At 42.6% G+C, this 25741-nt stretch overlaps 1 protein-coding gene across 4 annotated transcripts in view; it reads left to right on the top strand.

Moving 5' to 3' along the window:
* Positions 1 to 25741, top strand: part of CTNND2 (catenin delta 2) — a 938532-nt gene that overhangs the window by 784131 nt on the left and 128660 nt on the right. For all 4 annotated transcript variants that reach the window (XM_034959739.4, XM_034959737.3, XM_034959738.3 and 1 more), the window contains 2 exons: positions 7816 to 7933; positions 14325 to 14510. In XM_034959739.4, the coding sequence (XP_034815630.1) occupies positions 7816 to 7933; positions 14325 to 14510 (304 nt within the window). The remainder of the gene's footprint in view (positions 1 to 7815; positions 7934 to 14324; positions 14511 to 25741) is intronic.

Below are 25741 nucleotides of genomic sequence, written 5' to 3'. Positions count from 1 at the left end.
AGTAAAGGCCAGGTGGAGTCAGCAGACCCAGTGGCTGGGCGAAGACACCCCTTCCTTCCCCACCCCTGGGCACTCAACAAAGAGGACAATCTTCCTGCACGGAAGAAAAGGATGGGCTTTTTGGACAACGATTTTGGAAACCACAGACAAAGTTTCCCAAGGCCTTGTGGGAGGACACAAGGCAGAGCTGCAGTTTCCCTGAGGAGGCAAATACATTTGATTCCTGAAACCCAGACTCTAGATTTAGGAGAGCAGCGTGCTGCTCCAAGCAGGGGCTGCTCAAACCACTTATTTTGGTGAGATGTTTTTAGACAGTTTAGGATCCCAGCCTCAGAATATGCTGAAAGTTCTGTACCTCTAGCACAGAAAATAAAAACAAAAAACCATGCATAACGTTCATATAAAAATATACAAAACTTGGAACAAAATATCAGGAGTTCACAGACACCCTCCTGAATCCTATATCTGAGCTTCAGATGAGAATCTCGGTCAGGGGTTGATCGTGCCAGTGACCCGTTTCTGTATGGCTTCAAGTAAGAACAGGTTTTACATTTTTTAAAAGGTTGTTGAAAGAAGGAGAAAGAGGAGGAGAGAAGAAAAAGTGGCAGACACCCTGTGTGGCCCGCAAAGCCTGAAATATTTATTCTCTGATCCTTTACAGAGAGTTTTTAACTCCTGATTTAGGTGCGGATAGAAGATCTCTTTAAAATTTAATGTTTTTGAAGCAAAAGCAAGTGTGCTTCGTGGAATCAAGAAAAGCATGATTGGCATAATTTCCCATTCTCACGCTTACTCAGATCAGGTAATTTATGATAAATTCAAGCCATCGAGGATGTAAGGATGTTCTCCATAGAAAGGAGCTAACTATAGGCATCAAACTCCAAAGAGCCAATTTTTTGCATTTTTACGTGTAATTAATACTTGATAATCGATTTGGCTGCTAATAATATGGCTCTTTGAAGGGGTGGCTATTAGGTCTGTTCAGTCTCTGCTTAGCCTAAGCAAGAGAGAGCAGGCAGGAGAGGCTGGGAGTTCTGGAGATCTTGTTACTGGGGGTGCCTGTGTTGTTGAATTAAAAGATTGTCATGAGTTAAAAAATTTCCATCAATTTCTGAGCAGGTAATTACATGGTCAAAAAATTGAGATGCTCCATATTTATATTCTACTTGTGAGATCCCCCCTCACAAGTTTAGTGTTATTTCTCATCATTTGCTGGTTGACTGTTAGAAGCTGATGGCCATTGGTCTAAAGGCCATAACTGGTGTGTGTGGGGGCCATGGTCCCATCCTGTCAGGAAGAGCCTGGGGAGTGTTGTTCAGAGTCTATACATCACATAGCACACGGCAGACAACCACATGGCTTCATGGCCATTCAAGAAGTACTCTACCTTTCTACATTGAATTTCCTACCGTGGGCTAAGGCCGTGGTTCTCACCTTTGGAATGTGTTCTCATCAGCTGGAGACCAGTGAAACACACTGAGAATGGGGCTAATCGAAGTATAGGGGAAGGGCCTGCGCCTTTGTATTTTAATCAAGTTCCAAAGCTGATTCTGATGCAGCAGAGGAGCATAGGTTTGAGAAGCCACAGGGCTGAGCACAGGTTAGGTGCTGGGGAAGCACACATGTAGATTAGATCCTCATGGAGCCCAGCTATCCAGAGCAGACCTCTCAGCCTCGAAACAGTTGGTGTGCCTTGTGGTGGGGGCGGTCCTGAGCATTGTGGGATGGTTAGCAGCAGCCCTGGCTGCCTCTACCCATGAGATACCTGTAATGTCCCCAACACTCACCCAGCGGTGACAACCAAAAATATTCCCTGGTGGCACAGTCATCCTAGTTAGAAACCACTGGTCTAGAAAGAGTCCTGAAAAGAACCATATGCTCTTTCATCCAGTCGATATCCAGTGAGTTCCTACTGTGTCCTGCACAGTGGGGAGCACAAACAACCAAATAAGATGATGCTCCCCCCTACCTCCTAACGCCTTGTGGGACCAGACTCAAACATCGTGTGTTACAGGTGCTCTAAGAGAAGCTTGTGCCTGGAGCTATGAAGGAAGGAGTAGCGGGGCTGAGGCAAGGCTTAGAAGGTAGAAAAGGCAGTGCTTGGATTGAGCCCTGGCAACTGCGACTGTCAGAGTTGATGGCTTCAAGGTGGAAGGAAGAACATTCCAGGGGGAGGGATCAGTGGGCCTGGGAACCCCAGACAGCCTCTCCTTATCCTTGGTCAAGCGTCCAGAGGCCCTCAGCTCTGCCCTGAGGGGTCCCAGATATCCCCAGGGTCGGGTCTTGTCTCTGGTCCATGCCATCATCTCTGGTGTCTTCTGCCTCCCCGGCCTGCCTTGCTGGGTTGCATCAAGGATGTACTAAGTATGTGACTTCATATTTCGACTGTGCCTTGGGACTCTCTGTATCACTTAAACCTAGTTCTGTTCTCTAACACCCTCCAGACAGCCCACCCCACTCCTCAAACTAGTATATGGTCTCAGGAACCCAGGCCAGATCCTGCAGAGACCCAGCATGTGGGCTCTGATGGTTATAAATTGGAAGATGAGATGTAGGAGCTCAGGGAGCACCTGCCCAGGGATGTGAAGGGCTGGGCCACCTGATGGACGGTGATTATAGCAGGGCTGGACCCAGGGCTCAAGGACATGTAAGTAGGCTGGGTATGAGACAACTCCAGTGGAGTCCAGACCCTGAAGGCCAAGGAGAAGGTGAGGGAGAGAGGAGAGGAGGAAACACACATAGGAAGACAACCTAGCCTTGAGCCAGGCTGTGAAAGCTCTTCCTCCAAGCCTGAGGTTGTAGACGGGTGAGAAACTGGGAAATATCTGACTGGCTCCAGGCCACAAACTTGTGAACAATCATAAGAAAGTTTATATCTTGAGCTAATTTTACTTTCGATGCTGTATGCTATCTTCAATTGCATCTTCTTTTTTTTTTTTTTTTTTTTTTTTGCAAGTTGAAACTGCCTCGAATCGAATAACTCAGGATGAGGCTTGTAACACAAGGTACAGTTTAAGAAGCCAGTATTCAGATGCTGGAACAAACATCTGATATTTATTCTGTAAGCATAGAGCACAGTCAGTCACAGAGTAAATGTGCCCCTGCTTTCCTGAATTCCAATCCGATGGAAGGGCTGAATTCTCAATAAGAGCCAACTATGTGTCACACACTCAGCTGAATGCTAGGTATAAACATGAGAATGACATGCTTTCTACTCTCCAGAAAGTCCCAGTGCAGTAATAAGGTCACAGCCTAAATAATACCAATACAAAATAAATGATGATCAGTAAAGGGGGTTCAAAGAGCTAAGAGTGTGTGAAGGGAGAGGCTAATTACAAATACATTGATTACCCAATATCGCATTCCTTGGTTTTCTCTGTGGTTTGATCTTCAGTATCCTGGCCATCTGAAGCAGAGACACATCTTTCATGGAAAATGCCATAGTCATACAGGTGAACATATGGTCTGAGTTCCATATTGGGTCCTAGGAGAGCACTGAGTGATGGAGATTCAAAGAAATGAGATTTCAAGCAGCACAGAAGACAGGGGAAAGGAAGCAGTTTAGTTGCATTAAAATAAAAAATAGATTGGTCTTTTAATTGGAAGACATAAAAATGAATTGTTTCATTTTTTATCTATTAGATAAAAAGATTATAGAATCCACTTTTAGCAGGAACTTCCCAATGACATAGCAACTGACAATTCAGTCACAATTGTAAAGATTACTAATAAGGATGAGATATTATGCACATTTTTGTGCTTCTAACAAATAATCTACAGGTATTTAATACTATGTTTATGCATAGAATTTTTCCATACCCATTTCTAACCAGACATAGAAGTCACCTTCCTCATGATGGGCAGAAGATGGTTTAAGTACAATGGGAGGGAGGAACTTTCTAGATTGAACATCGATTAATTGTCAAACACTAAGGACCATGATTACAACTAACCATTTAGTGAGCATCGCGGAAGGTTATCAGGGTGTTTATTTTTAAACAGTGAAACATCTTGTTAAGTTTCATAGTAAAGGTGTAGAGACAAAAATTTGAGCTGTGTTCAAGTCGTGATGCTTATAGCTGTATCATGTACTAACATGATTATGCTATTTCAATCATAAGCTGACATGACTTCACCTTAACATGTTGATCAAAAGTCTTAACCAACAACAATAAAAAGCTGAAATTTGTGGTTGAAAGAGTAGAACTTGTGTTTGTGGGGAAGACGGAGGAACAGGAAACCCTCCTTACCATCAATGTGAAAATCAAATATTCTCTTAAGATATGTTTCATGCACTGAGGTATAGTTGATTAAAAGTGGAAACCCAAGCCCAAAGGCCTATAGGAAACCATTACCCATTGAAAAGAGACAGTTTATATAAAAATGTATACTGAGCCTCATCATGCCTGTGGACAATATGATAACTCCCTCTTCAAGTCTGTATGTATACTGAGCCTCATCATGCCTGCAGACAGTATGATAACCCCCTCTTGAAGTCTGTATGTATACTGAGCCTCATGATGCCTGCAGACAGTATGATAATGCCCTCTTGAAGTCTATATGTATACTGAGCCTCTTCATGCCTGCAGACAGTATGATAACCCCCTCTTGAAGTCTATATGTATACTGAGCCTCATCATGCCTGCAGACAGTATGATAACCCCCTCTTGAAGTCCGTATGTATACTGAGCCTCACCATGCCTGCAGACAGTATAATAACCCCCTCTTGAAGTCTATGTGTAAACTGAGCCTCATCACCCCTGCGGACAGCATGATAACCCCCTCTTGAAGTCTGTATGTATACTGAGCCTCATGATGCCTGCAGACAGTATGATAATGCCCTCTTGAAGTCTATATGTATACTGAGCCTCATCATGCCTGCAGACAGTATGATAACCCCCTCTTGAAGTCTGTATGTATACTGAGCCTCACCATGCCTGCAGACAGTATGATAACCCCCTCTTGAAGTCTATATGTATACTGAGCCTCACCATGCCTGCAGACAGTATAATAACCCCCTCTTGAAGTCTATATGTAAACTGAGCCTCATCACCCCTGCGGACAGCATGATAACCCCCTCTTGAAGTCTATATGTATACTGAGCCTCATCACCCCTGCAGACAGTATGATAAACCCCTCTTGAAGTCTATATCATAGGTGGTGTGTGGGTGTGGGCATATCTCAGTCACTCCCCTTCTCTGCTGAGACCTTAAGTTATTAATCTTTCTCATTTTTCAATATCTTACACATTGTAATATAGTAGCCAATTAATAACTTTTTAAATTTTGGAGGAGACTGGACTAGAATGGAATAGAAACTAGAATAAAGAAAAACACTAAGATTAGTATTGACAACTTCTGATGTTAAGTTGTTCATTTTGATTATTTCCTATTGGTTGGTCTTGCGCATTTAATGATTACCAATGAAATTAGGGCTGATTATTAGGAAGCTTATTGGTGAATCGGGAGGCAGCCTGCCTCCAAAAAAAGGATACTCGAAGGAAAGACTGAGCTCATTAGTCAAAGAAGAGCTGCAGAGGGTTTTTTTCAGATCAGGGTGTACACACGCTACCCTAAGTTGCTTTCCAGCCTGAATTTCATTAATTCTATTTGGAAATACTAACTTGCTACGCTAAAGAGTGAAACATAATCACACATTGCCATGCAAAGTTCTTCTGGCCAAAGAGGTCCGATTCAGAATCTTTGACAAACTTATTATTTTAACAGCTTCACAGCTCAACCTGGTGAAAATCATTTCAAGAAGGAATGATCTAAAATGCTCCTTTAAAAGGGCCATTCTTTTAGTTTAAAATAATATCCAAATGCCTGTCACCACCTTTTCCCTAGCAGAAAGTTAGTTCCTCTCTGGCCACCACCACGGATTGTGTCAGAAACAAAGGTTGGCCATCACAGGATGGAATTTATAAAATTTTACATAAAAATTCTGTCAGTATTTGCCTAGTTATATTATCTAAGAAGCTGAGAAATTTTGTTTATATTCGAAGATCAGCAAATGCCAAAAATACTAATTTGAATTGTATAACCTTTCCCAGTGTTACACAAAAATGCTGCTGATAGAGCCTATCTTAACATGTCTGTGGAACTTTTTAGGTATCAAAAAACTATTTATGTTCAGTAGCATTTTAACATGAAACCTGTTTTATTTTATTTTAATTCTTAAAAAATCATATTCTGCATTCATATTTGACATCAGGCCTGAAGCCCTTTCTTTCCCATCTTCACAGGTTTTGTTCCAGCTCCTCCTCAGCTGAATGCTAGGTAGAGACGTAAGACTGACATGCCTTCTACCCTCCAGAAAGTCTCAGTGCAGTAATGAGGTCACAGCCAAATAATTCCAATACAAAATCAATGGTGATCAGTAAAGGAGGTTCAAAGAGCCAAGAGAGTGTGAAGGGGGAGGCTAATTGCAAATAGATTGATTCCTCAAAATCTCATTCCTTGGTCCTCTCTGGGTTTGATCTCCAGTATCTTGGCCATCTGAAGCAGAGACACACTTACTGTGTGGCCTTGGACAACCTCTGAGGCTCGGTTTTATCATCTGTAAAACAGAATTTATTACAACAGCAAAAGATGTTGTGAATATGAAATGAGACTACCTGGGTCAATTATAGCGGGCTGGAGATTCATTTCATTCAACTTCTCCAGACTCCGTCCGTCCAGGCTTACTGATCCTTGGGATCTGCCTCATGGCTGCCCCAGCACTCAGCAAAGAACACCACCCTCCTCCCAGCCAGACCCTCCCTAGAGAGCTGGGGTCTGAGTTCTCAACATCAGCATCACCAAGGATATGCAAGTTATCTGACTCTACCCCAGACATTCTGAGTCAGAGACTCCAGCATGGAGCCAGCAGTCTGTACTGCACACACCTCCAGAGGATTCCAATGCTCCCAAAGTTTGAGAATCGTCCTTCTTTTTCTACCACTGTTCCCAAGGTCCTTAAATTCTTTCAGTCCCTTTGTACCACCCACCAAGTCATCTCCTGCAGCCTCCCTTTTACAGGTTGTGTTGTCTGTAGTAAGTCATTGCAGAAATTCTCTACTGGAACCATATGCTAACTGTGGGTAGGAGAAGAACAACATATGCTCAGGTGGTAGAGTAACTAAAAGCACCCCAAGATTTTCCTTCAGATTATCTCTGTCTCTTGTAGGACTAGAAGATCTCTCTGCTTCGTAGCCACACATTTCATTACAGTAGACCCCATCTGTTGCCATTAGCTCAGCATGTGCTAGTACAGAAAAGAGCTTGGAGCAGCCCCTTCTCATAAGAGGTATCATGCACATCCCAATGACTAAATTGTCACAGAAACCTCTAACTATGTCCTTAGAATGAATTCCTAGAAGTCTACTTCTGGCTGGGCCAAGGTAGGTATCTTTTGTGGCAGACAAATTTAGATGTCTAAAATATTTCAGAAGTTACACGTTCTGTCTTTGAAAGTGTTTCAGACCTCTCAAAGAGGAATCCTTTGAATCAAAAAGCTTCTGATTGTACATGGAGTAAACCTAGAAGACTTTCTGAAGGTCCCCCACCCTCCACGGTCATGGGACTCACAGATCCTGTATTAGGAGTTCTTCATTGTCTATTCCAGGAGTTGCATTACAGACATCTGTGACTTACCCAACTCTGGGATGTGTTTTGTGGAAGCCATCCCTTTTCATTAAAGATATATTCTTGATAAGCATTCTGAAAAAGTGGGGAAAAATGCATTTACTTTCAAACTATGAGAGCAGCTGGGCATGGAAAGACATTCTTTTGGTGACAACCGTGAAGATCGCTGACGTGTCCTTTTGCTTTGCAGGAATGTTAGTTCGGCCGGAGAGGAGGCCCGCAGAAGGATGAGAGAGTGTGATGGGCTTACGGATGCCTTGCTGTACGTGATCCAGTCTGCGCTGGGGAGCAGTGAGATCGATAGCAAGGTTGGTTGTGCTGGCGTAGATTAAACATGTTTGAGAATAAAGACTCCCACGGGACTCAACAATAGCTAACAACCCTGGAGAGCCAACGCAGTATTTCAGACTTTCCTTCTGAACTCTCTCCTGGTTTCCTTATAAGAATCCAACACTTTTTAGACTGGGCTTCTAATTCTAGCATGGAACTAGATATGTAACCTAACTTCTGATTAGCTGTGAGTAAATATGCAGATTGTTCTAAGTTACTCAAACCACAGGTGTTCCAGTTGTGTATAAACTTGAATACCACGTTGCTCACAAGCTTCTAGTTTTTTTTTTAATGTAATCCACTTTCAACAGAAAAGACAAGGTGTTAAAACTACCTGCTTTTTTTTTTATTTTTTGAGACAGAGTCTCGCTCTGTCACCCAGGCTCTGTCACCCAGGAGTGCAGTGGTGCAATCAAGGCTCACTGCAACCTCCACCTCCTGGGATCAAGTGATTCTCCTGCTTCAGCCTCCTGAGTAGCTAAGATTACAGGCGTGCACCACCACACCCGGCTATTTTTTTGTATTTTTAGTAGAGATCGGGTTTTACCACATTGGCCAGGCTGGTCTCAAACACCTGACCTCAAGTGATCCACCCACCTCAGACTCCCAAAGTGCTGGGATTACAGGCATGAGCCACCACGCCCAGACTTGCGATTTGAATAATCCCATATTCTTATAAACTTGCTTTTTAACAACTGTTGATTACACTAAGTGCCATTTTAAAAGGCCTGCAAGATCTAAATAAATGTCACAATGCTAAATAAATGGGGCTTCCCAACAAAATAAATCAGCAAAGTCTATTCAGTGTCTTAGTTCACAAGCCAGAATAGAATTGGGTGGGCTTTTCCAGTGTTTGAGCTATTTTATTTAGTCTTAAATAAGTTTGATTCATTCATATGTTTGTAATTTCATAATATCCTGTTATAAACACAAACTTTACCAATAGTCATAAAGTAATGCAGGTAATAAATGTGATTTCTTAATAAGGATTTCTCAAGAGCCACCCTTATTGACATTTTGGGGTGAATTATTCTTTGTCATGTGACTGTCTTGTGCATTGCAGGATGCTTAGCAACCTCCCTGGCTTCCGCCCACTGGATACCAGTAGCAGCCCCCATCCCCACCCCAGTAACAAACAACAGTGTCTCCAGACATTGCCACATGTCCTGCGGGGAGCAAAATTGGCCCTGGTTATGAACCGTGACCTTAATCCTATGGTTTTCATTCTGACTCTTTATTAGAATTGCCTTTGGAGTGTTCATGTAAATACATCTGCGCAGACCCTATTGCAGTCCTCCTAACCCAACTGTCTAACTCTGGTCACAAGTTTGTGTACCTTTAAAAGTTCATCAGGTAATTTGATGTACATCTTAGATTAAGAACCTGCCATAGTAGATAGAGCTTTAATATGACTCTCTAATTGGGAATCTGGTATAATGTAATTTAGTTACAAAGTTAGATAAAGAACAAATAAAAGTGTTTCTATCCATGTAGTCATTAATTGGCTGTGTGTATAAGTTAGCATAGCACTTCTCAACCCTGACTACATATTAGGGTTACCAAGAAATTTAGAAAATCACTGATGCCTGAGCCTTACTCCCCAGAGATCTGAATGCAAGGTACCTCTGGGACGTCAGCCCTTTGAGTACTAGTTCACCCCAATTATGAGCACCACTTGTCATCTTTTAACTTCTGCTCAGTTAGGTTCACATCCATTCACTGACTGTGTGTTTTTAGTTTCAAAGATGAACATAATGTAACAAAGAGTAAGCATTCCCCTTTCACAGAAGGCCTTAAGTGACCATTTTAGACCATTTAGTATCATCGACAGGAAAATTAAATTCCTAAACAAGTGACCAGTCAAGATGTCTTGAATATTTACAAGTGCTTGTTAGCATAATAGACACGTGTGTTTTCAAAGGGCTCCTGAAGGTAAATCACTGAAGCGGCAATGCTCAGCATCGTCATATTCAGAGTGGTGAGTGAGGCACTGGGAGACTATACCTTTTACTGTGATGGCTACGAAAAGAGCTTTGATACTAGCTGGACCTTGCAGCTGAAAATAAAATAAGAGTCAACAGCCTCATGCTTTGGCTAAGTGCAGCCACCAGCACCAAAGATTAAGGCATCTTTCAGGAGCCATGGTTCAAGAACCAACATGGCACAAACATCTTCTTTCTGTCAGATGACCAGATTCCTAAAACCCTGGGAGACTTGGTAGATCATCTTTTCTAATGTCCACATTTTCCCCGAAAGAGGAAGTTGAAATAATTGGGAGTATTCAGGGCTGGAGTCAGAAAACCCAGATATCCCTGGTGGAGTAAGAAGAGCCCTGAGCTGGCATCAAGACAGTGCCAGTGGACTGTGCCATCTCCACCTCCCACTGGCTGGAGCACCGTATCCAACTGACCTCAACTCTGTGACAAGGAGCATAATCATAGCTGAATGCCAAGGCTGTTGAAAGGATCAGATATGATGTTACTCAGCAGGTGCTTCACTGGCTGGATTGTGCTATTGGGTTTTAACGTATTATTATTGTACCATCATTTTCCACTCAGCCCTCTGCTTGGCCGCTTTTGAGCTTTCACAATGACAAATTGAGGGTGAGGGGTTTGAATGAGTACACCTTCTTTTTAAGGCCTGAGAAGTTAATACATAAAAGAGCGTGGATTCCATACAAGCTTGTGACTCTGGTCCTATAATTGGGCCAGTGTGTTGACTGGATAACATATGGTGGAGCACTCTACAACTTCCAGATTAACCCTTTCTAATAGAAAATAAGGAATCAAAATGACCCTGGTAACCAAAAGCAACTGCTGAAAGCACTGCTGACAGCAATGGATGTCCCAAGCAAAGCTACCGGCTGCCACCCTCCTGCTAGGATCCCAAGTCTTTTGTCTTCTCTTTCTCCTTATCCCCTTAGAGAAAAGCTCTTGAATTAAGTAACTCTCCCAAACCAACCCAGACTGCAGAACTCCTGGAGCCTTAAATGACAGATAAATATGGTCCCTGTGACCTTCTTTCCCCCATTCCTCCCTCCCCATCCGCCCCCATCCCTACTTTCTCTTCTTCTTCTAGCTTCTTCCCAAATCATCTCCCCAGCTGCAGCTCGATTATAAAGCATTTTTCACAACTGCAGATTTATTCCCCAGGAGTCATTTGTTAAACAGAGGAACAGTGATGCCTCCAGGGAAGACGAACAGTGGGATGAGAAAGAAGTTTATTCTCCCAAGTCTTTGATGTAAGAAAAATAAGTTTGAGCTGATTTAAAAATCATTCTGACTTATGCCATAACATTTTCCTTTCAATGAGAGTCGTTTCTCTCTTTCATGCATCGCCCTGAGTTTACCTGCTTTCGTGCCAGTCCACTTTTTGATGCAGAGGATGCTTGGAATAGAAAATCAGGTTGACTCAGAGCCTGTGGGATTAGCAGCCCATGACACCTTGAAAAGCTGACAAGAAAGGTCTGGAATGACAAAGGCTCCAGAGATATTTCCTGAAAACTGGTTTTCCTCGTAAGTTTTCATGCCCTCGGTAATAAGTACAGGGCACCTGCTACCTTTCACCAGATTCCAGCCAGTGGAGGGAAGCAGTGCAGGATTGTGATCCCAGCAGCCCCAGCCCATTCCAGTCCCACCCCAGGACTGCAGAGAAGCAGCTCAGTCTGGTGGGAGGTACTCACAGCTTTAGCTGTCCTCCCTTCACCCATACAATGGAATTGTATTATGTGCCATCACAGTGGCTGTTACGTAGCAGGTGCCTGAAAAAATGATAGCCAGCTTGGTAAGATTCTTCAAATAAAACTTGGCTCAGTTTATTTTTTTTTCCATCATTATTTCGCCCCTTCTAAAATTGGATATTTTTCTCCGCTTTCCATGGTTCCTGTAGTCAAAAGGTCAGCTTTGTCTTAACCAGCAAACGTTTTCTGCAAAAGGTCAGAGAATAAATATTCCCGGTGTTGCGGGCCATACTGTCTCAGTCACAGCCATGTAATTCTGCATTGTACCGTGAAAGCAGCTACAGACCATTCATAAACAAATGGGCCTGGGTGTCCTCCAGGAAAACACCAGTTATGCACAACTGGCTGTGGGCTGGATCGGACCCCTGGGCGGCAGTTTGCTCACCCCTCTTCTCAACAATCAGAAGTTATTACAACTAGTATTTTAGCAAATACTTTTGAGCAGACACTATTCAAAGAGCTGTATCTGTGAGCTTATTAACCCTCACTGTGGCTCTGTACGTGATACTGGTGTTTTTTTTGCTTGTTTTTTTGTTTTTCTTTTTGAGATGGAGTCTCACTGTGTTGCCCAGGCTGGAGTGCAGTGGCGCAATCTCGGCTCACTGCAAGCTCCGCTTTCCGGGTTCACACCATTCTCCTGCCTTAGCCTCCTGAGTAGCTGGGACTACAGGTGCCCGCCACCATGCTTGGCTAATTTTTGTATTTTTAGTAGAGACGGGGTTTCACCTTGTTAGCCAGGATGATCTCAATCTCCTGACCTCATGATCCACCCACCTCGGCCTCCCAAAGTGCTGGGATTACAGGCATGAGCCACCGCGCCCAGCCTGTACATGATACTGTTAATATGACCCTCCCTTTACAAATGAGGAAATAGAAGCACAGAAAGATTAAGCACTTTGCCCAAGGCCCCACAGCTTGTGAAATGGTAGGCCCAGGATTGGAAGCCAAGCCGGCTAGCCCTAGATCCCATCCTCTGGAGCTCCGCACTGTGCCATCTCCTGCCACTGTTAATGATATGAACATTTGAAGAGCATTTACTGTGCCCCAGCTTTCTTCCCAGTACTTGCACGCTGTGTTACTTTCCTGTTGCTGTCATAACCAATGACCACAAACTTGGTGGCTGAACCCAACACACATTTATGATCTTATAGCTCTAGAGACCAGCAGTCTGAAGTGGGTCTCACTGGGATAAAATTAAAATGTGGTAAGGTCTGAGGCTTACCTTCTTGAGGCTCTTGGGGAGAATTTGTTCCCTTCCCTATTCCAGCATCTAGACCCTGCCCACATACCTCGGCTTGTGGCCCCTTCCACCATCTTCAGATCCGGCCATGGTCAGCCATGTCCTTCTCACATCACATCACTGTGACTCTCCTGACTTCCTCTTTGACGTACAGGCCCCTTGTGAGGACACAGGCCCACCCGAACCTCCCCATCTGACAAGCAGCTGATTAGCTTAACAATTCCCACCTCCTCCCAGCCACGTGACCTAACATACTCGCAGGTTCCAGAGATTAAGATGTAGACCTGCTGGGTGCGGTGGCTCACGACTGTAATCCCAGCACTTTGGGAGGCCTAAGCAGGTGGATCACGAAGTCAGGAGATCGAGACCATCCTGGCTAACACAGTGAAACCCCATCTCTACTAAAAATACAAAAAAAAAAATTAGCTGGGCGTGGTGGCGGGTGCCTGTAGTCCCAGCTACTTGGGAGGCTGAGGCAGGAGAATGGTCTGAATCTGGGAGGCGGAGCTTGCAGTGAGCCGAGATGGCACCACTGCACTCCAGCCTGGGCGACAAAGTGAGACTCCGTCTCAAAAAAAAAAAAAATGTAGACCTTCTGGGAGGGCCATTATTCTGCGTACCACACACATGTTTTAGCTCACCTAATGCACAAGAACCTAAGATGTGGGTCCTGTTATGACCATTTTACAGAGGGGTACACCATGTCCCAGAGATGTCAAGTGCATTGTCCAAAGTCCCACAGCTAAATCGGACACCTAGGGTTCTACAGGTGTCCGGCTCCACAACATGTGTCCTTAACCACTGTTTAACCTTTTGGCTAAGAAAACATGAGTGTCAGGCATCTCAAAAAAATGTAGACTAAAAATATTTATGCACCCCAGGTGATCACAGCCCCTCACTTTCCTGGGACAACCCTGGTTTGCACCTGTGGCCTCCCTGACACTCGGAAAATGCTCTGGTGGGCAATAAATATGCCCCCCACCAGAGCTGACCGAAATTCTAAGTCTTTGACTCCTCATTACCTGATCCCCAATCCCCAGCCGGGGAGTCAGAGGTGGGGCGCTGTCTGTTAGTGGATGATATTTGTGATCTCTCGTGGTTGTACATTCTTCCCTTCTCACAAGTGAATTTCAGTCAACAATAACAGATGTTTGTAGAAGTAACTATTGCTGATAAGTCATTTATTTGTGGGGGATAAAAGGTCCTAAGACCTTTCTAAGTTTCTCCAATTGTTTTCCACTGTGGCCATCAGGGGAGCTTTCAGAAGCTGGCAGCTAAACACTTCCAAAGAGAAATGTGTCCGTGGAGAACGAGGCCTTTCCATGTGGAAGAATGGAGTGCTGAGTGCTAGTTTTACTCATTCTTTCCTCTGTTTCCCCCTTTTCTGCAGACCGTTGAAAACTGTGTGTGCATTTTAAGGAACCTCTCGTACCGGCTGGCGGCAGAAACGTCTCAGGGACAGCACATGGGCACGGACGAGCTGGACGGGCTACTCTGTGGCGAGGCCAATGGCAAGGATGCTGAGAGCTCTGGGTGCTGGGGCAAGAAGAAGAAGAAAAAGAAATCCCAAGATCAGGTGATGCGGGCTGCTTGCAGCTGCATGCAATTATCCCCTTCCCTAATTGCAACTGTAATATATCCTCAACATATAGAGAATGAGCCCTGCATTTTCATCAGGAGGTAAAATCACTAATGCATCTGCACAATTTTCCTGTGGGAATTTCACAGCTGAGACGGTGGGACATGAAATGATTTCCCTCACGTCTCGCAGTTGAGCCAAGATAGGAAATTACTTAAAAAAGAAAAAAAGACACCTGAGGCCCTAGCAAGCTCTGACATTCCACCTCTGAGCAGGCGCTGTGTTAATTCACACATTTACTTAGGGCATTGTCGGAGCTGGATTTGATGCCATCCAGGTGACAGGGATGGGTGGAACAGGAGATGTGGTATAAGAAGGGAAACAGAGAGAAACAGAGGGAGGCCAAAGATCCAACATGTATTTAATCGCTGGTTTCGAAGCATTTAGATTTTCAGTCTTACACTTTCCATTGGAAATGGGGTAACAGAATTCACAGCCCTTCCACAGGATGGCATTAGAAGCTTGGCCGTGGGGAACAATTCAGGTGAATTCAGAACAATGTTGAGCTGGAGCTGGAGGCCTCTTGAGAACAGAATGGCCCTCACCTGCTGCAGCGGGAAGTAGGTTCCCCTGCAGCAAAACGAAGGCCGCTAGGCAGCAACTCACAACCCTGATGCATCAGAACAGTCTCTGCCCCTGTCTTGGGGAGCCCATGAGAGACCAAACCCCTCACCACAGGCCCCACCAGGACAGGGAGCGATGGGAGGACAAAGCATCCCCACCTTTGCTAACACTGGAACAGCGGTTAACTTCAGGGCCTGGAAACTGATTTATCTCATCGAGGAGCTTACAGAGAGTTTCACAAGTAAAGTGAAAAAAAGCAATATAAAAACAGGTGCGTACATAGATATAGGTATAGATGATACAGATACAATCTGGCCAGTTTTGTATAATATGTCATATGCAAATACAAAATGCTATTTGCCTGTACAAAATATATGTGTTTCTTGAAAAAGCAGAGTAAGATCCAAGAGAAGATAATGATTGATTCCTTTTGTACTTCTGTATTTATAAATTTTCTACAATGAAAATTACATTTGTAATCTTTGCAAATGGCCTTTAAAAAATAATGTTCATAAAGGCACTAAGTTAATGTATGCTTATAAAAGTGTATGGTTTTTTTCAGAGAAATTTATACCTCACTGAAAGGTGTAAGACATTATGTAAAATGAAAGGTTATCTAGTCTACAACACAGACCTTCCAGGACAGAGGAGCCAAATATTATAACAGGAGTAAAAGTGATACAAATAATAATTGGTTTAATGATGGCCTCTAGAACTTTTTCTAGTCCAGAAATTTATGTTGACCCTTACCTTTGGCATTGGTGTTCTTGACCTTAAAAAGACACTATAATATTCTGCATGTCAAATTTAGCTATAAGAAAAATCTCAGAAACTTTAAAAAAAAATCCCTGTAGGGATAATTCTAGAAAATATATGATACAAAAATATGATGCATGCATGCTGTTAGTTCAAGAAATGGTTGCTATTGGACCATACTAGAAGTATCAGACTTCTAGGCCATTCTAGTCTAGAAGCATCAGACTACGAGCTCCTGTGTGCAGAAGTGTTTGACACTCTATGCATCACTTTCTGGTCTAAGAGGTCCTTGCAAACTCATCCATTTTTGCATCTGCTGTGTGCCTGTTGCTGAATTCTAAGGAATTGCTAGTTTCTCTAGTCCGTTTTGGACAAAACCTCCCATGAAACAGTCAGCATGTCATCTGCCAAGAAGGCGCGTCTCCCCCAGAAGGACCCTCTCTGCCCTCAGCAGGGCTTTATGACAGCAGACTGTCACTGCATGGTTGGTGGAGGGAATCCGAAGATTGGGGTCCAGGGAAATAGGAGGAGACAAAATGGATTCATTTACTTTTTGCACCTTTTGTAGCAATCAGCATTTTTTGGTTTGTTTTCACCTTGGTCTATGGCCAACGATCCTGTGATGGTGTCCTGAGGTGGGTACTGTTTCAGCGTGGTTTGGAGGTGACGGGACATTGTCCTCCACCAGCTGCTGGTCAGGTCAGACCTTCTTCAAGGCGCTGTTGGTGTGAGATTGACCATGGGCAGAGGGCCACTGAGAAAAACAAAAACTAAATAAGCAGGACCTGATGGAATCCAAAACCTCCCTTTTTAGCTTATAAATCAATTTAAAGTTATTTAATTTAAATGGGTAAAAAATATATGTCTGTCTGCATGGGTGAGGAGACAAACCTATCAATTCAAACAGGATTCTGATGCACTATTTTTATCTGGTAGGTCTTCTTTCATGATCATCTTTGTTTCACAACTGAGTGCACTGTAGTCAATTTAACAGTAAATATTTTTGCTCTTTTTCACCTCTTTGTTAAGTTGTAGATGCCAAATGCATAAATGACTGGAAGATTCACCTGTGATATACACGGTGCTATTTTATGCATAAAAGCAGTAGGAATGGGCCTCTGTGTAAAACTTCAATGCCCCCTTATTTTCCCCACAATGAAAGAGATGTCTTGGAAAAACTTTCAAGGCTTCTTGCCCGCACTCTTTCCTGGCCTGTCTTAGGATCCCGCAGACCAGCCTCTACGCTTCTGTTCATGCTGTTCCACTGCCTGGCCCTCCCTTTCCCCACTCACTACTTGGAGAATAATCATTCAAGAGCAAATAAAACATCCCCTCTATCTTTCCAAGACTTCTTTCAAGTAAACAATTACTCCCTAATCTACTTCTCCATAATTTTATTTAAACTTCTCTGCTAGTTATTATCATATTATGGGTTAAGTATAGCAATTGATCCCCAAAGAGAGCGAATTTTCTGGGGCAAAGGACTGTGTGGGTCTTATTTCGGTCTGTGACTTCTAGCCCAATGCCTGGCCCCAATTACACTGTGGCCTATGGTGGCCCCTAGCTCTTGCTGTGGGTTTAATTGTGGGTGGATGCTCATAGCTGTGACTTTTCCCAGACTCATCTGTTTCTTTCCCGGTGAGACTTTGCCCCAAGGGCCGCTGTGAGCCAAGCGTCTTCCGCAGTCTTCCCTCCCTGTGTTTTGAGCTGTTCCCCAGCCTCTCATGACAGTGCTGCAATTATCTCACTGTTAGTCAGTATTCTGAATCTGCAATCACGACCAAAACAAATGCACCATCTAAATTACTGTTATCATCTAAGAACTTAAGTTTATATGCAACAAAGGTATATGTGTGTGTGTCAAAGTATCCCTGGAGAAGCAGGACTTTTGATCCTGCCAGACTAAACAAATTCTTTGCACTGAAGGTGTTATGAGAAATCATGAAATCCCACCACCTACAAGGTTTTCTTGGATTTTCAGGATATCGGTATTGGCCACCACTTCTTCAAGAGCCTCACACGTTGCCTGCTATGTCATTCGGATGCTCTTGACCCAAAAGTGAGGCTCTAAGGCTAAATAAACAGCATGCATGTCCCAAAGCACAAACATGAATTTTATTAGTAGTTAAAATGACCACAATGGAGATTTGAACTTTAACAGTTTCTTCTCATTTCAGACAAAGTAGATATTAATTATAAATATCTAGGTATACATTTACACAGTTAACATGTAAATAATATGTGAGTAAAATAGCACTAACCTCCAAGAAGAAAATAATACCCACACCTTCAGCGTGCCTCCTTCTAGAGAGATTCATAGTTACAACTTACATCTGGGCATATATCCTTTCAGATGTTTTTCTGTTAGAGGCCATATCAGACAGCAAAATTCATAAGGTCTTATAGTCAGTAAGTGTATTTCCACTGATGTAGAACTCCGGTCTCTTGAGTCTTCAGAGGTGGGCTCCTTGTATTTTATGGGGCTCTCATCTTCAGGGTACTGCCTTCCTCCCCATGGTCACGATTCTGGCTCTTCACATCCACAGTTCAGGAGCAGAAATGGGGGAAAGAAGACAGGAGTATCCTTTCCTTTAGGACCCCACCCAGAAGTTGCACACATCACTGTTACATCCCTGTGGCCTAGACTGGCTCGTAGTGGCACCAGAGCTGCGAGGGAGGCTGGGAATTGTAGTCTTTTGTGACGACTATGACCCTAGGTGAACCCTGGGCATTCTCTTAATAAAGAAAAAAAGGCATGTAGTGGCCCATTCAGGGTGTGCAGTGAGTAGGGGGCTCTCCTTGTGAGGAGGAGTCTCTTACCAGTGAAATCGTGTAGCATTGTCTGCACATGGTAGTGAACAAAAACCCAACTTGTATTCATTTCATTACCTGTACATTCCCTGCAAAGAGTGCAGCCTCTTATTACCTGCCCCCAGGTGACAGCCCCCACTGCCCACTTTGGCACACCACTGATGGGCGGGAAGGTGTAGGCACAAGTCTGCTCTATGTCACTTTGCTGACCACTTTATGACAGCTTATCATTTGACACAGACTGACTTTTTTCCTTGCCAGTAAGCAGTTCTTCACACTGGAATGAGGAGGAGCTACTGTGAATTCCATAGTAGAGGAATACCATGACGTGGCGAACCAATCCCCTATTCCTAGAAAATCAGGTTGCTTCCAAGTTTGTACTAATGTAAACTGTAATGAACATCTGTGTAGTTAAATCTCACCTACCCCCTTAATCACTTCTTGAGAGTGCATTCTTAGAAGTGAAATAGCTAGACCAAATGCATGCTTTTAAGACTCTCAATACACAAACCAGAATTTATCTTAATCACTCTAAATGTCAGTGACAGTTTCTGTTCGTGGACTTGATTTTTTATTATCACTTCATGCATCTGCTCCTCATGACATTTGGATGCTCCTAGGCTTTCATTTCCTAATATCACAGGTTGTTTTTCTTTTTTTTTCCAGACAGTTTTCATTTTCTCATTAGTAACCATACTCTTTCTTTTGCCGCTTAATATCATTTCCTTTCTAACCATCTGCTTCTTTCAGCTGCCGCCCGTTCCTCTTGGCTGGTTCGAGTACAGTCTCCCTCGGCCTTCACCTCACCATATGCTGGGAGCTTGTTGACTCAAGGCATGATATTTCATGTCCTGGAAGCAACATATCTCATGAGCCTGCAAAGATCACGGCTGTGCATTTGCGCGCAGCAACTCTCGTCTGCCATTATCCATGGATGAACCATATTCTTCTACTTCTTTCTCACCTCTAGTGGAAGATATAGCCCATCACCTAAAAGTGCTGCTATTTTAGTTTCAGTGAGTTTATAGACTTAAAACTCTGTTTCAGGTGTCTCGTTTAGTTTTCTTAATTGTATTTTATCTCTCAGCCTTCCACACCATCAATACTGTCTTTTACAACTTGACCAGGGCCTCTCGGCTTCGGCACTGGTCACATGTGGGGCAGCATACCTCTCTGTTCCGGGGAGCCGGCCTGTGCATTGCAGGGTATTTGCCAGCCTCCCTGGACTCTACCCACTGGATGCCAGTAGCACCTTCTGCCACAGCCATGACAACCAAAAATGTCCCCAGACATTGCCACTTGTCCCCCTGGGTGTTAAAATTGCCCTGGTTGAGACCATTGGACTAGATTGTCCTTCGAAGGACATATTACCAAACATATAAACCAAGACCACAGGATTATCTGAAGGAGGTTGGCACGTTAGGGACAAAGCCCCTTTAGAAGGCAGTAACAGGGACGGCCATGTCCCAGGTTTCCCTAGATGTGGATGGCAAATTAGGAGCAGAGAGAATTCTAGATGAGCATCAGTGATGCCCCAGTTGGTTCCATCACAGTGACTTTGGGAAGGGACAGGCAGGCCCAGTCATATGGAGCAGCCTTGACAGCTGTCCTCTGTGGGGCACAGCACAGTGGCCGGCCTCGTGATGCCAGTCTGTGGAGTAGGCAGCATCACCAGCTTCACTCCTGAGGGATGTGTGCTCACCTGGCCCCGTGGCCCCCCACAGGAGGAGGTGCATCAGCAAGGCTATTCCTGAATCTCTTTTGCCCTAACGCTTTGTTCAGACAGCACCTCATCCTGCCTCTTTAATGCGGGTTTCTAATCTCTCAAATGCAAAGCCCCTCCTGTCTTTTGCAAGGAGAGCCCGGAGACAATGCAGTGCCACATAAATACAGCTAATTAGCCATCAACTCTATCCCCTCTTTGCACAGCCTCAGCCTCAGCTGCAGCCGAAGTCTTCTGAACAGCTCCTGGGGGATTCAGACACCCACACTACCGTTTTCTTTGAAATTCCTAAGAATCAACACAAAGAATCATTTCTCGCTGGCTTTTTACAGTTAACTGGAGTTTTTGAATACCCATCACCTCTATCCTTCCACCTTTAACCCCCCAAAAGCTGGAAGTGGCCATGAAACACTGTAAAGGCAAATTATGTAATAACTCTGCTGTTCAAAGCAAGCCAAGCAAGAGTGGCAGACGGTGGATGGACTTGCGTTTTTATTGTTGCTTTTAAAAGTACATAGTGCTGGCTGCAGCTTAATTAAACCAAACCCTGCTTGAGAGAACATTCTCTGACAGTTTACCTACTTAGAGCCATCTTCTCTTCCTACATTTTGCAATGTGTGACTTCCCCTGAGAGGAAAGAGTGGGATCTTAAAATCAGAATGTTTCCCTGATGCTGCAGATCTGCTGCCTTTATCTTGCAGCATCTCTGGTCTGTTGTTTATTTCACTGAAATATCTTAAAAAATGAAAGTGAGCCTGCACATATGTAATGACTGTGATGCTCCCTAATTAGTAGAGAAATCTAGGTGATAGAGGTGCATTCCGCTGGTGAAGCCAGCCTTTTCTGTTTATGTTCTGAAGATACGACTCAGCAGTAAAAGGTCTTTTCTGCACACAAACTTGATTGGCGGAGACTGTATGAAGCCTGTGACAGGTGGGAAGAGGAGCTGTATATTTTAGCACTTCTCCTGAAATGGAAATCCTTCTCCATACTCCCTGACTGCTCCTTGTTGGTGTCTCCTCAGTACCCAGCCCAGTGCATTGGAGATCAGAGACTAGGGCAGTTGCAGGATGGCTCACAGAGAAGAGTCTTGTAAATTGTCCTGTAATTCTTCTCATTCATTAGGGGGCTTTTATGAATGTGATAATTAGAGTACTCCTGTGACTCTCTATAACTTAAAGAACCCCATGTTTACAAAGTCTCTTTTTTTAAAAAATATAGTATGTTGACATCTTTACTTTCAGGGGTTTTTTTGTTTTGTTTTTTGTTTTTGAGACAGTCTTGCTCTGTCACACAGGCTGGAGTGCAATGGCGCCATCTTGGCCCACTGCAAACTCCACCTTCTGGATTCAAGTGATTCTCCTGCCTCAGTCTCCTGAGTAGCTGGAATTACAGGTGTGCGCCACCACACCCAGCTGATTTTTGTATTTTTGTAGAGGCGGGGTTTCACCACCTTGGCCAGGCTGGTCTCAAACTCCTGACCTCAAGCGATCTGCCTGCCTCGGCCTCCCAAAGTGCTCAGATTATGGGCATGAGCCACTGTGCCCAGCCTACTTTCAGGTTTTTATCCCTAAGTTACGTCTTTCTCTTCATATAAGGAGCAAATGGCTTCCACTCTTTCATTCTCAAACCCAACTGAGATAGAACTCTTTTAAATAGACCGGGCGCGGTGGCTCATGCCTGTAATCCCAGCACTCTGAGAGGCCGAGGTGGGTGGATCACTTGAGGTCAGGAGTTCAAGACCAGCCAGGCCAACATGGCGAAACCCCGTCTCTACTAAAAATACAAAAATTAGCTGGGTGTGATGGAGCACACCTGTAATCCCAGCTACTCAGGAGGCTGAGGCAGGAGAATTGCTCCAACCCAGGAGGCAGAGGTTGCAGTGAGCCAAGATCGTGCCACTGCACTCCAGCCTGGGTGACAGAGTGAGACTCTGTCTCAAAAAAAAAAAAAAAAAAAAAAAAAAAAAATTCTTTTAAATAGAATTTAAGCCCTGCATAGAAGCAAAAGTATTTAAAGCAAATCCAAAGAAAGGCTTTTTTCCTTTTCTTTCTTTGTAACATACACATTGAGCACAGCCCCACGCATATGTTATTTCCTTCCTAAGCAGACCTTTTTTTACAGGGGCCATTATGTATGCTCTGTGCCGATGGTGACCATATCAAAAAGCATGATGTCTAAATTTCAGCAGTCCCTTAACCTTCTATCTTGGGAAGCTTGATATCCTCTTTTTTTTCCAAAAATTTTTGAGCATTACCTTCTTAATGAAAGAATACATATTTTCAATTCTATACAGTTTTAGAAATGGAATGACAGAAACTGTTGGCTGATTTTTTATGGATATTAGTCATGCAGTCATATATTTGAAGCCAGTAAAGAAAAGTGCTGATACATTATTGGGTGAAGCACTATTTGGAGTGGCAAAAAATCAATCTATTGGTTTGTTCTATGATCTATATACACTCACTGCTTTGCTGCCAGCCTGTCTCCAACAGAGCTCTAATTCTCAATTACTCAGTTTTCAAACACTCTGGTTATAGCCACCTTAATCCTTAGCTTTATGAACTCTAAATATGTGTGTAAAATTAGAAATTTCTATGAACAAGACAATTCATAAGAGGAGGTTTAATATTACACTAGTGATATATCCTTTAGTCTGTTTTCCTGTTCAACAACATGTGAATGACTTGCACAAAGTGTAATTTGAACATTGAAGTAATATCTGCAAGACTCAAGGGATACTAGAACTTTTGCAAATTTTATTCATTAAAATATAACAGATGAAAATTAACATGTTGCACAGAATTGTGGAACATTTATGTAACTCTCAAACATAAGGAGTAAAATTCTGAGGAGGAAGGGATATTTTCATTGAAAATTTCCCCCCAAGCTGGAACAAGATGAAACCCAGCAAAAAAGCTTTTTTAAAACCACAAATGCCTCTGTCTTCGTGCTATTTCTCTCACTTTCTCTATTCTGGTTAATTTTTAAACTGCAACCTGAGGAGTGAAGATATAAACACACACACACACACACACACACACACACACACACACACACACACACACATATTTGGTCATCATGCAGATAACATAATAAAAAGTCCTTTTCTGGCATTGCCACCACTGCTGTCCTGGAAATACTTTGACTTCATGTGCTCTTTATTATATAGAAAATTCTCTCTCCTGACTTGATGACATTTTACTTCTTTATGTATTCTTTGCATATTTCAAGCTCTTAAAGAGTTTTTGGTAGTAGGTTCTCAAGATATAGTCCAAAACGAACACAGTTTGCACAAGATTTGTAAGTTTAGTCTTGTGTTCTTCAGGGCTGAATCACTGTGTGGTCACTGCTTCAATTATGTTACAGATTAAGCCACTTGCTTGCCTTCTGATAATGTCCCATTTTTGTAGACATTTTAGGATAGAAGCACCTTATATTTAAATTTGTAAATCAAGTATTTCTACTTTGGTGCAAGAGTTGTATATCCCATGATTTTTCTTGAATCTTCACATTCGAGCCTCAAAAGTTTGCATGTGCAGAATTGTCTCACCTACATCAGTCTGATCCTAACTTCACCATTGCCCTACTACCTTGTTGATGTTGATGAGCCAGACAAAATAGTATCAAGCATGTTAACCCAAGTCTTACAGAATACGTCCAGTCATGTTACAGCTGATGGAAATCTATTTCTAATGGGCTTTTCCCCCTACTAACTTATGATACTTTTCTCCCTATTAACTTAATAAAAGTTTGAATAAAGTACCCAGATAAAGGTCTGGCAGATACATTTACTGGCTTTGAAATAGTCCTTTTTCTTCAATATCAACGTGCTAAAATAGCCAAGAATCCCCTTTGAACTCCATCTCCAGTTGCCATCAAAGATTATCTGTGTTCACATCAGTTGCCCTTTTATTCCTTCAGATTCTCTCTGTAGCCACTAAGAAAGGATTGTAATAAAAGATATTTGAGAGCTACATAGATGACATGTCAGAGCCTGAGGAAAATTTTCTACGGACTTAACCATTTATCCTGCTTTATTGCACAGAAGTTAGAAAAGGAGAACAAGATGAAACCCAGCAAAAGATAACATGGCTACTTTTTCCTCTTTTTTGTAACAAGCATGCAAATATTACTTCTCTGTACCTCTTGCTGTTAGGTTAGCTCTTACATAAAAGGAAAATCTATCCATGTTGAGTTGGAAGTTTCACATTTTTATTTTTCTGAATTTTATCCATTTTTATATGAAAATAATTGCTTTAAATTTTTAAGGAGACAAGATATAAAATGAAATAAAAGAAATAATTTGCCATTTCTTGTTACTCTAGCAGATAGATTCACTACCCCAAGCTGGTCTCCTTTGAGAGGCCAATATTGCTACTGCTTTGTCATTGAAACTGGCAAACCTACAGAATGACTACTGTCTTTTTCTAGTGCCCACTTTCTATTCAGTGCAGCAAGCCAGGATCAAATAATGAACTAGGAGCAATGTGATGGGGCTAGTTCACTTCCTTCTTTTTTTAATTTAAAGGAGATGTATTGGTTTTATTGATAGGCTGTTCACAGGTGCAAAGTCATCTTTGAATAGTTAGGAAGTGGCTTTGGTTAAAAGGACAGGAAGCTTCCCACACTGAGTGTCCTTGTTATAAAGTTAAAATTGAGTGACATGTTCATTGAAAATGACCTTTAATGGGATGTCATTCATCTCTGAGCTTTACCCTTGACTTAAACTAAGCTGTGTCATTATTGAGGAAAAGAAGACATGCAGTTTAGCTTATTTCAAAAAATAAATAATGAAGTTTCTGAAATTATTTGTGACAGCAGCCATCTCTGTCTACTTTTCTATTTTTATGTTGCAAGGATAAAAAGTAAGCATGTATTTTCTTGCAGTAAAACTTTCAGAATTAAGGAACTTACATTCAGAAATATGGTTTTGTTTTTCATATTTATACACACACATTTATATACATGCACATATATGTATGTACATAAAATATCTGCAAGTACATTTAGCATGTGTCATTTACACTGTATTTTTAAGTAATCATTAATAAACACTAATAAGCTAAATACCTTCATGTTCTCACACTAAAATTATAAAGAAATTGTTTATTTTACTGTGATTTTTCTCAGAACTGAATATGTGTATTTTTTTCTAAAAGCATAGCATCTTTCATTTCTAACTTTATTATAGTCATTATTTTCACAAAAGACAAAGCCTTTGTGTAATCAAAGATCAGAATCATTATTTTAATTTTTAGTGTTTTTTAAATTGTTAAGAGTAATAGAACAGGAAGTTTGAAATGTAGAAAAA

This window comes from Pan paniscus, chromosome 4 (genome assembly GCF_029289425.2).
Source record: "Pan paniscus chromosome 4, NHGRI_mPanPan1-v2.0_pri, whole genome shotgun sequence".
Taxonomy (NCBI): domain Eukaryota; kingdom Metazoa; phylum Chordata; class Mammalia; order Primates; family Hominidae; genus Pan; species Pan paniscus.
This window is presented reverse-complemented; position numbering and strand designations above follow the sequence as displayed.